The 10,512-nt window shown below is 49.3% G+C and overlaps 1 protein-coding gene across 1 annotated transcript; it reads left to right on the top strand.

The window, feature by feature from the left end:
* Positions 1-4,388: 4,388 nt before the first annotated feature.
* On the top strand, positions 4,389-5,457 carry LOC123091402 (uncharacterized). Its single transcript, XM_044512902.1, has one exon. It carries the CDS (start codon positions 4,721-4,723, stop codon positions 5,441-5,443), a length of 723 nt encoding a protein of 240 aa, XP_044368837.1. The 5' UTR covers positions 4,389-4,720; the 3' UTR covers positions 5,444-5,457.
* Positions 5,458-10,512: the final 5,055 nt, after the last annotated feature.

Below are 10,512 nucleotides of genomic sequence, written 5' to 3'. Positions count from 1 at the left end.
CTCAACTGCTAATACTTACAAGTATTCTTTGACTCCCCTTGCGTCGTATCAATAAACTTGGGTGAAATACTACCCTCAAAAATTGTTGCGATCCTCTATACTTGTGGGTTATCACAAACACCTCAGTTTTCCAATCCTCCTTGGTGCACCACCTCCACCATGATCATGAGTTCAAGAATGATGTGGAAGAGCCTCTCACCGGAGTAGAAGCACAAGGTGGCCAACCTTGCAGCCGCTGGCAGGGTCATCGTGTGTGGCGAATAGATGCAGGCTTGCCATCGAGCTCACTAGAGGTGAGTGACGATGGCCTGACGATGAAGCAAGCCTCTGATGATGAGTCGGCTTCATCATGAAGCATGCACATGCGCACTTTGACGCCATCATGGCGGAGGAGCAGCCAACGCCGGAGGCAGTGTTGGAGTTCTGGCAGACACAGGAGATCATCCTATCCAAACACATGTTCAGTTCTCCCGGTGAAGCACCACAAATGCTCAACCAGATCATCTTGAAGCTGTTTAGGAGTTGCTCAATGCCCAATCTATTGATGCATCCAAATAAAATCCCGAAACATCGCTGGATTCTGCTTTGGAAGTTTGATAGGATCACCCATGCAGTCACATTCTAGACCATGGTGAACTCTGTCACCCTCATCCTCCATAATTATGTCGTGCATGATCACACAAGTTGTCATCACCGTCCACACCGTCTATGGATCCTATATTTTTTAGGTCCTCAAATAACTGCAAAATGGGCTTGGATCATTCCAAATGCCCACTTCACATCCTTTCTAGCTTCTTATCATCTTTGGGAAAGTAAGATCTTTTCTCACCCCTTGGCTCAGACATGGTCTTGAAGAAGGTCGCATGAAGGATAAATGGCATCACAAAGAGAATAGCCCATGTTGTAGTCATGACGATCGATGGTATAGTTACATGGAGCTTGTCCCGCACTCAGTCTTGGAGACAATGGAGAGCGTTGCAACTTGTCATTGTGAGATCTGGATATTTGAAAGAAAGAGTGCAAAATCCAGAGGTCTTATGATGCAAGTACTTCAAGAATGATGGCGGGCTTCTTAAAACTGCCATGATATTGCCCTCATGCATCATATATTCAATCCTTCCATTGCTGATGCATGCAATCTGGGAATCCAAGCATACCTTGCCACTGCTACTCCCATAGGAGTTTTTGAATTTCCCTGAAGAGGGAGGGTGATGTAGCACAACAACATAAAGTATTTTGCTCAGTTAAGAACAAAGGTTTAATCGAACTAGTAGGAGTGTACAAGCTAACAACATAAGCAACACCTACACACACACAAACAAAAATGCTTGCACCCAACTTGTCAAGGGGGTTATCAACCCCCTCGCCTTGTTAGTTGCAAGGTTAAAAGCAAATGGTGATAAATAATGATATGGCAAAACGGCAAAATAAATAAAGGTAACTAAAATAGTAACATAACAACGCAAGTATTAATGGAGAATGGACCCGGGGGCCATAGGTTCACTAGTAGCATCTCTCTTGAAAGCAGGTAGTGGCATGATAAACAAATTATTGTTGGGCGAGTGACAGGTAAGCAACATTCGTGACTATGACCATTCATGACATAATCTTGTATAGGCATACATCCGTGACAAGTAGACCGTTATCCAACTACATCTACTACTATTACTCCATCCCAAGACCACTATCCAGTATGCATCTCAAAGTACTAAATTTAATGAAAAATAGAGTAACGCAATAAGCAATATGACATGATGTAGACAGAAAGAAACCTAGCAATAAGATCAATCTCCATCATTTTATCCCTAACAACACATCACGTGCCTTCTCCCCATTTTGTCACTGGGATATAGATCACCGTGAGATTGAACTCACTACTATGGACCACTCCCACTGAAGAATTACCAGGGCCGGTCCTGACATTTCGGGGGCCCGGGGCGAAAGTAAAATCCGAGGCCCTTAACATTAAACAATAAAAACATAATTTATATTTTGACCTCGGCACTTGAACATCCAGAATCTCTGTATAAACCTCTTTACAAATCAGGATATAAATTAGTACTCCCTTGTACCAAAATACTTGTAGTTGGGGGAAATTATGCCAGACCGGTTTCTTGGTTAAACCTCTTTGCAAATTAGGATATAAATTAGTTTTCAAACAAAAAACTAGTAAGTTTCCCCCAACTCCAAGTATTTCGGTACAGAGGGAGTACTAGGTAAATATGCAAGTATAACCTGGACAATAAACTAATTTTTTTTCTCCCCTTGATCCGCACTCTGAATCATGCCAGACCGGTTTCTTGGTTAAATCTTAATCAACTTGACCAAAACAAGCAAACAAGCATATCACGATATTCAACAGGAAATTATGTAGAACTTCAACATTGTCGAAAACTGGTTCTGCCTGAAAATAGACTAATGTATTTAGAAAAAATTAAAAAACTTATACAACAACACTGTTCTAGATATATCTCCAACAACCATTAATCTATATTGAGCAAATTGGTTTGGATTGGAATGCAATCCATAACCATTACAAATTTGATCTTGGTGTTATCTCGAAATTAACCTGGATTAGTATCTGTTTTTAAAGCACTAATCACCCTAATGATTGGATTATCAAAAACAATTCTTGGCATCAACATCAATTAGCAAACAACAAATTTAGGGGCTTTAGGGAGTACCAGAAAGGTTACCTTTGAGCTGTACAACATGGATTTAAAATCAGTTGATAGATTCGATCCGATCACCATCTAGGCAATCCCTCGTCTGTTCTTATAAATTGTTCCTGGCCGTTGCTGCGCATGGAAGTGATAAGCCAGGTAATTAAGATAGTCACGCTCACGCAGAGAGAAGGGTACTCGCCCGAGGGGAAAGCATCCATTGGCGTGCGTGATGCATCGCTCCACCCGTGAATCCGTGATCTGATCTGGTCGAACCGCCATGGTGCGTGCGTTTTTTTGGATGAGAGATCGTGGAGGATATGTACGGGACGTTTACCCCAGCAGCCTTGCTATAAAATTGTACTAGGCCCAATCGTTTTTTTTCTAGGATAGGCAATGGCCTACTTGTGTACCAGGGAGGGGGGCCCTTGACTTTGGGGGCCCGGGGCGGCCGCCCCCCGCCCCCCCATCAGGGCCGGGACTGAGAATTACCCATCTATCTTGGCCAGAGAAGACAAATAACTCGAAAAGCATACATAGCTACTCAATCATACATCATAATTTAAAAGGTTCAGTTATATTCAATGAACAATCTGATCGCAAATCCACAAATCATCGGATCCCAACAAACATACCACAAGAATTACATTGGCTTGATCTCAGAGGAGATCATTGTATTGAAGATGAGAGAGAGAGAGAGAGAGAGAGAGAGAGAGAGAGAGAGAGAGAGAGGAAGAAGAAGAAGAAGCCATCTAACTGCTATTATGGACTCGTAGGTCCTAAAGGAACTACTCACACATTATCATGGAGGCAACAAGATTGATGAAGAGGCCTCCCGTGATGGCATACCCCTCCGACAGAACACCGAAACAGGGTTCCAAGTGGGATCGATTCGAAATAGAGGGTTGCAGCGGCGATAATATTCTTTCGTGTTCGCTTTTGAGGGTTCCAAGAATTATAGGATTTATAGGCGGAAAAATTAGGGCAAACGGAGGCTTAGGGGCCCCACATGAGCAGGTGGCGCGACCCCCCTCCCCCCTGCGCCACGCCACGTGGCCATGTGGCTGCCTCGTGGGTCCCCTCGACCTCTCTCAAAGCTTCTAGGGTCCTTCATTGTCTAGCAAAAATTGTCAAAATCGACATCGTATTTGGACCTTTCTAGATATGAATTTCTACAAAACCATAAACAAGCAAAAAAAGTGACACTGGGCACTAAATTAATAAATTAGTCCAAAAATAATATAAAAATATATAAAGGTATAATTTAATAGAATTTAATAAAAAAATTATAGATACGTTGGAGACGTATCAGTCCCTCTAGCTTCCGACGATGTCATAGCTATGTTGTGTATTCTGTATTTGGTTCTCTCAAGTACTCTGATACAAACACCACCGCAGTAGAAAATTTGTCCATGGCTTTGAGGCATGTAGGGGCTGTTTGGATCAGAACCAAGGGTTGCCCAGCCAAATTTTTGGCGTTGACCAACGTGTTGGCGCACATTTGGATCAGCTCCAAATATTTGGCTCGCCCACGCCCCATCTGCTCTCCATGTTGATTCTGTAGCCAAAATATTGACGAAACCGTGGCGGCTGAATTGTCCGCTAATTCTTTAGCGTGCCGATGGGGGTAGCGCCACCACCGGCAGCAACCAAACGGCCCCGTGATTTCAGACATCAGAAGGTACTCGTTCACAAATCTTGAGGCATACTTCATTGGCAGGGTCCGCGTTGGAGATGCCCCTGAGATCGTACTTTAAAAAGATGAAACTCATGGGCACTAGTACCCATGGTTTATTGATATAAAAGAAGCATCCTTTGTGAGAAACCAGAAATTCGTCCCCGACGTGGCTCGAACCCTGGTTGCTGGAGACGCCACTGCGCTCCCTTGCCACTAGGCTACAGCCTAGTTCTTCTGGGATCGTACTTTCGTTGTCAAAGCCACACAAGAGATAAGGCGAGCCTGTGCCCACGAAAATTCACTTGATGTCGAGTAGTTCGATCTTCGGCTCATTCTCCTCCATTCATTCCCACCATCGCTCGAGTGAGCGATCAGTGGCATGGCGTTCATGGCGACCGGCAGGGTGGCGATCGCTCCGACCAGAGCAAGGTTCGTCACTCCCCGCAGCCTCTTCAACTGGGGCAGAGGCGCAAAAGAAGCCGAGACGCCGCCGCCGCAGTTCCAGTACCACGGCGTGGAGCCGCCGTTCCCCATGTCGCTCGTGGCCAACACGCACCTCAGAGGACGCGAGCTCAGCTGCTGTTACAGGGCCACCGTTGACGGCTTCAGCGCGACGGACTTCCACCGGCGGTGCGACTTCAAGGGCCCCTGCGTCGTCGTCGGCTACACGGCGGGAGGCTCCTTCAGGTTCGGCGGCTTCAGCCCGGAGGGGTACCGCAGCACGGACGACTACTACGACACGCTCGACGCCTTCCTCTTCTACTGGCCGCCGGCAGCGCCGGAGGACACCGCCGCTGCCGTTCCGGTGGTGCTGCCCAAGGTGGGCGGGAGCGGCGCTGCGCTGTTCGACTACTCGCGGGGCGGGCCGCAGTTCGGCGCCGACGGGCTGCTCATCGGCCCGCCGCTCACCGCCGTGATGGGGGTGTTCACGGGGCCCGACGCCAGCGTCGGCGTCGGCGACCTCCGGCGCGCGCGGTCACGGCTCGGGCTGTCCTACGCGAAGAGGGAGGACGGCAAGGAGAGCCTGTTCGGCGACGAGTCCAAGGTCGAACTCGACGAAGTGCTGGTCTTCTGTAGCCCACAGATTGCCAGCATGTACTAGCTCAGTTCTTAGAGCTATGGGTGGATAATTAGCGGAAAACGTTTAAATTAAGCCGGCTGATTTCCACGCCGCTCAAACCGCCTGGAACGCACGACAAGTGTCCAGCCCCACGCGTCGCTCGCAACCGCCCCAGCCTGATCTTCTCCGTGTCCACACGTTCGCCCCACTCCTTCCCACCCTTTGTTGTCACGCACCGGAGAAAGAGGCATGGCGCTGCAGCACGAAGGAGGAGGCCGGAGCCTGGCGCCGCTGGTCGCCGGTGCTGCAGCACAACACGGGAAGGCCGGAGGCGGGCGCCGTCCATCGTCGGAGGAAGTCGCGTCCTCGTGGATCTCGCCACAGCGACGGAGCTACAATACAGCACAAGCGACGCCCCGACCCGTGAAGCTCGCCGGCGGCCATACTGCTTGGCTGCAAGGGAGCTCTCGCCGGCGGCTCCTAGTGTTGCGTTGCAGTGCTCGCGCCGGCTGTCGGAGCTACAGTGCTTCAATGCAGCATCCGTGGTGCTGCTCACCGGCGACGAAGCTTCAACGCAGCATCCATGGCGCTGCTCACCGGCGACAGAGCTGCAACGCAGCAGCGATGGTGCTTCAACGCAGCATCCATAGCGCTGCTCGCCAGCGGTAGAGCTGCAACGCAGCAGTGCTGGTGCTTCAATGCAGCATCCATGGAGCTGCTCGCCGGCGACGAAAGCTTCAAAGCAGCATCCATGGTGCTCGGCTGGAGGTGCAGTCGAGCTTCGACGGAGCGTCGGTGCAGTGTTGGAGCTCGGCCGGAGTTGCAACGAAGCTTCATCGGAGTCATTGGAGCTTTATCGGGGCTGCAATGGAGCTCGGCCGGAGTTGCAATGGAGTTCGCCGGAGGGTCGTTGCTGTGCTGGAGCTCCGTCGGGTTGCAATGGAGCTCACCAGAGGCCGTCAGTGCTGCGTTGGAGCTTTCCGCGGGGCTGCAATGGCGCTGCGTTGAAGCTCTCGCTCTCGCTCCTGCCTATTGTCATCCAACGACTCCCAGCATGCTCATCCGACGGTTGAAGAAGGCACTGTTCGGATATCCACCAGATCCGTAAAATTAGAGGAGTTGCAGAGCACCTAATTTCCAGCTCCAGTATTTTAGACTACAACTCCGGCGGCTCCGCGGAGCCGAGTCTGGGAGCTGAGGGATTCCGTACACTCCCGAAATCATCCGCCTGATTTGTAACATTGCCCATAATTAGCTAACGAGTAAAAGAGGATGTTGTCTTTGTCCCATTCCTAAAAAGCGTGTAAATTCGTTATTGTTTTCATTCATTTTTTTAGAAAATAGGATGGCGCCCGGCTTTAAATTAAGGACGCAGAGCAAAAAACAGGGCCCATCCAGCATATCTCGTAGTAAGGGTTCTAAACTAAGCGTCTTGGAGCGATGGTAACATGGACACGGGATTTATCCAGCTTCTGGCTCTTTTAAAGAGATAATACCCTATATGCTGCTTTTGATTGTATTCATATGAGGGTTAGTACAGAGTACATGTATCTACCACGAGATTGTAGTAATGAATATGAGATTGTCCATTAATTAGTCTGGCCTTGGTTTAACACACCGAAGGCCTAGGGTTTAGGAGAGTCCTCGTCTTGGGCGCCAAGTCTTGTGGAGTCTTCCTTGTATGCAGCAGGGGCTGTCTGAACTGGCCCATGATTGAGCCGCCATGGGGGTCCTCGGCCCGATCCAGCTGGTCGGGGGACGACGTGGTGGGTACCCCCTAGTCCAGGACACCGTTAGTAGCCACCTGAACCGGTCTTCAAGTTGGGGACGCTCCTCGATTCTTCCGAACTGTTCTTCATCCTCGGTCGTCGGTCTTGAAAACTGGTTCAACAAATCTTCTCATCTTTAATCTTGAGGATCGCCAAAGTGAATCCGAAGAGTTTACACGTCGGGTATCCGAGGAGCCCCTTTAAGTCTTCGGCCTTTAACAATGCCTTATTATTTTTATGCCACACCTCGGGTTTGAGGTTGTTCCCGTGCGGCGGTGTCCTCTTGCATCCGAGCCCCAACACCGGACCGCATTTGAGGTATCCTTTGGCCGAGCACCAACGTCGGACTGTATCCGAGCTCCAAGCGCCCGACTATATCCAAGCTCCAACACCGGAGAGTATCCGAGCTCCAACGCCGGGCTATATCCGAGGTGTCATAGATCACCTTGGCTCAAAAAAGTCGAAGGAGTTTAGCCGAGCTTAATGCCAGAAATGCTCTCTATGGAGCCAGCCACTTGCATCCGAGCTATATCCTGAAATGCATTAGAGGTGGTTCAGCACCTCAGTCATAGGCTGATTGTTTGTGGATTTTATTTTCGATGCGTGTAAATTTATTTGATGTCAATATGTATAACCAGTAGCCCTCAAGGTGTGTGTTGGTCTAAAACCCGAGATGCACCTGAAGGAAAACATGAAACTGCTGATCGTAGTAGCCCCTGAGACTCAGGTCGATTCGCAAAATCAGTGTGAGGATCAACTCCTAGCTCGGCAGCATATGTAGGAATAGAAACACAGTGTAATGTATTAGAAATAACGATTGGCGGACGGGCCCCTGAGAGAGGTCGTGAGAAGTCGCCATGATATATTAGCTTGATGCCGTATAAGTCCCAGATGGTACTTATTGTTGTCCGAAGACGCGCTTGCCCATAGTTCGGTCATGCCAAATTCTGAGCACTTTGAATTTTCTAAATTGAATAGGCAATGCAGTAGCCCCTTAGCCACTGGTCGGGTGGCAACACCAGATCAGGGGATCGATGTGCCCCTTTAGTATTAGTAAATGATAAACCCGAAGCCGAGTAGCCCCCGAGCCTTAATGCGGGTACGGGTGGCCGAATTAAGGATCGATATCCGAAGTAAAATCACAAATTATGTGTAATGATTCTTTGTATTTGAGTACTTTACATCATTAATACTTGGATCCGCATTGTACAAAACTTTGTTGACCGACCATCGGCTTCCACCTTCTCGGCCAGTAGCCGAGGAGTGTTTGTCCTACTTTATAAAGCATTTATGAGGGCAAAGATTTACGACAAACAAGGCAACCGGCCATACGGTTTTATAAATAAAGGTACGCACAGAGATATGTTGTATTATTGTTTTAACACAAAAAATGTCTTCCCAAAAAAATGTCCCGCTATCGGTGAGGGAGTCCTGGATTAAGGGGTCCTCGGACAGCCGGACTATATGCATATGCCAGACTGTTGGACTATGAAGATACAAGATAGAAGACTTCGTCCCGTATCCGGATGGGACTCTCCTTTGCGTGGAAAGCAAGCTTGATGATTCGTATGTAAGGATTCCTTTCTCTGTAACCGACTCTGTGTAACCCTAGCCCCTTCCGGTGTCTATATAAACCAGAGGGTTTAGTCCATTGGACAAGAACAGAACAATCACAACCATAGGCTAGCTTCTAGGGTTTAGCCTCTACAATCTCGTGGTAGATCAACTCTTGTAATACTCATATCATCAAGATCAGTCAAGCAGGAAGTAGGGTATTACCTCCATCGAGAGGGCCCGAACCTGGGTAAACATTGCGTCCCCTGCCTCCTGTTACCGTTAGCCTTAGACACATAGTTCGGGACCCCCTACCCGAGATCCGCCGGTTTTGACACCAACATTGGTGCTTTCACTGAGAGTTCCACTGTGTTATCACCATAAGGCTTGATGGCTCCTTCAATCATCCACAACAACGCAGTCGAGGGTGAAGTTTTTTCCCCGGACAGATCTTCGTATTCGGCGGCTTCGCACTGCGGGCCAACTCGCTTGGCCATCTGGAGCAGATCAACAGCTACGTCCCTGGCCATCAGGTCAGGTTTGGAAGCTTGAACTACACTGCCGACATCCACGGAGACTTGATCTTCGACGAATTCGAGCCCTTGACAGCCGCGCCCTGCCGCCACGATGAACATTACCTAAATCTGCCATCGGACTGTGTGCAGGAGATTGCGCCTGTAACCGCACTGGCCCTAGATCCAGAGCAGAGCGTGCCATCTGAGGACGGGAGGCTCAACCTCTCCACGGAGGCCGCGGACTCAGTGGCGCTAGAGCCGAACACAGATCTGACCTCCAACAAGGCATGTGTCATCGGAACCTCGGACTCATCCCCGGCCATAGGCTCCGAACCCGTGTATCCGCACCCATTGAATCTGACCGCGTGCCGATCTTAGAGTTCAGCTCCGCGGACTTCTTCCAACACTCACCCCTAGGCGATGTGTTAAACTCATTAAAGTCTCTCTCCTTGTTAGGAGATTCTTGGCCGAACTATGTCCAGCTTGAGTGGGAAGCGGACGACGAAGAACTTCGTTACCCACCCACCACCCACTTGATAGCCACTGTCGACGATTTGACCGACATGCTTGATTTCGACTCCGAAGACATCGATGGTATGGACGACGATGCTGGAGAAAAACACGAACCACCGCCCACAGGGCGCTGGACAACCATCTCTTCATACGACATATACATGGTGGATACACCCAAAAAAGACAATGGTGATGACATAAAATACCTAGTTGAGGATAAACTTCCTGAGAAGCAGTCTAAGCGCCGACGTCAGTGGCGCTGCTCTAAATCACGCCATGGTAAAAATAGCTACACCGGCACAAGAGAGAATAGTACTCTGGACGATGCAGAAGACAACGAAGACCCCGCCAAGCCATGTTTCGAACAGGCTGAACGGGAAGACGGGCGAGCCAGCCCTGATGAACAGGTCGTGAACGATGACTCGGAGGACAACAATTGCATGCCTCTCTCTGAGGATGAGGTGAGCCTCGGCGACAAAGAATTTATCATGCTAGAGGATCCCGTCGAGCAGGAGCGTTTTAAGCGCCGCCGTATAGCCACAACAAAGAGCCTGAAGAAGAAGCAGCAGCAGCTTCAAGCTGATCAAGATCTGGTCATTGATAGATGGACTAAGGTCCTGGCAGCCGAGGAATATGGACTCGAACTCCCAACCAAAAGTTACCTGAAGCGCAAATTGCTACCTCAATTCGATGACTAGGCGCTGGAGCCAGTACTACCGGTGCATAATGCGGCTGACCGACCACCACGTGGCTGAGACAA

Source organism: Triticum aestivum, chromosome 4B, assembly GCF_018294505.1.
Source record: "Triticum aestivum cultivar Chinese Spring chromosome 4B, IWGSC CS RefSeq v2.1, whole genome shotgun sequence".
In the NCBI taxonomy this organism is placed as follows: Eukaryota; Viridiplantae; Streptophyta; class Magnoliopsida; order Poales; family Poaceae; genus Triticum; species Triticum aestivum.
Note: the sequence above shows the minus strand (reverse complement) of the source record. Positions and strands in the feature narration are given on the sequence as shown.

Coding starts and splice junctions, on each gene's coding strand:
- LOC123091402 (XM_044512902.1), top strand. CDS start 4,721: ATGGCGTTCATGGCGACCGGCAGGGTGGCGATCGCTCCGACCAGAGCA.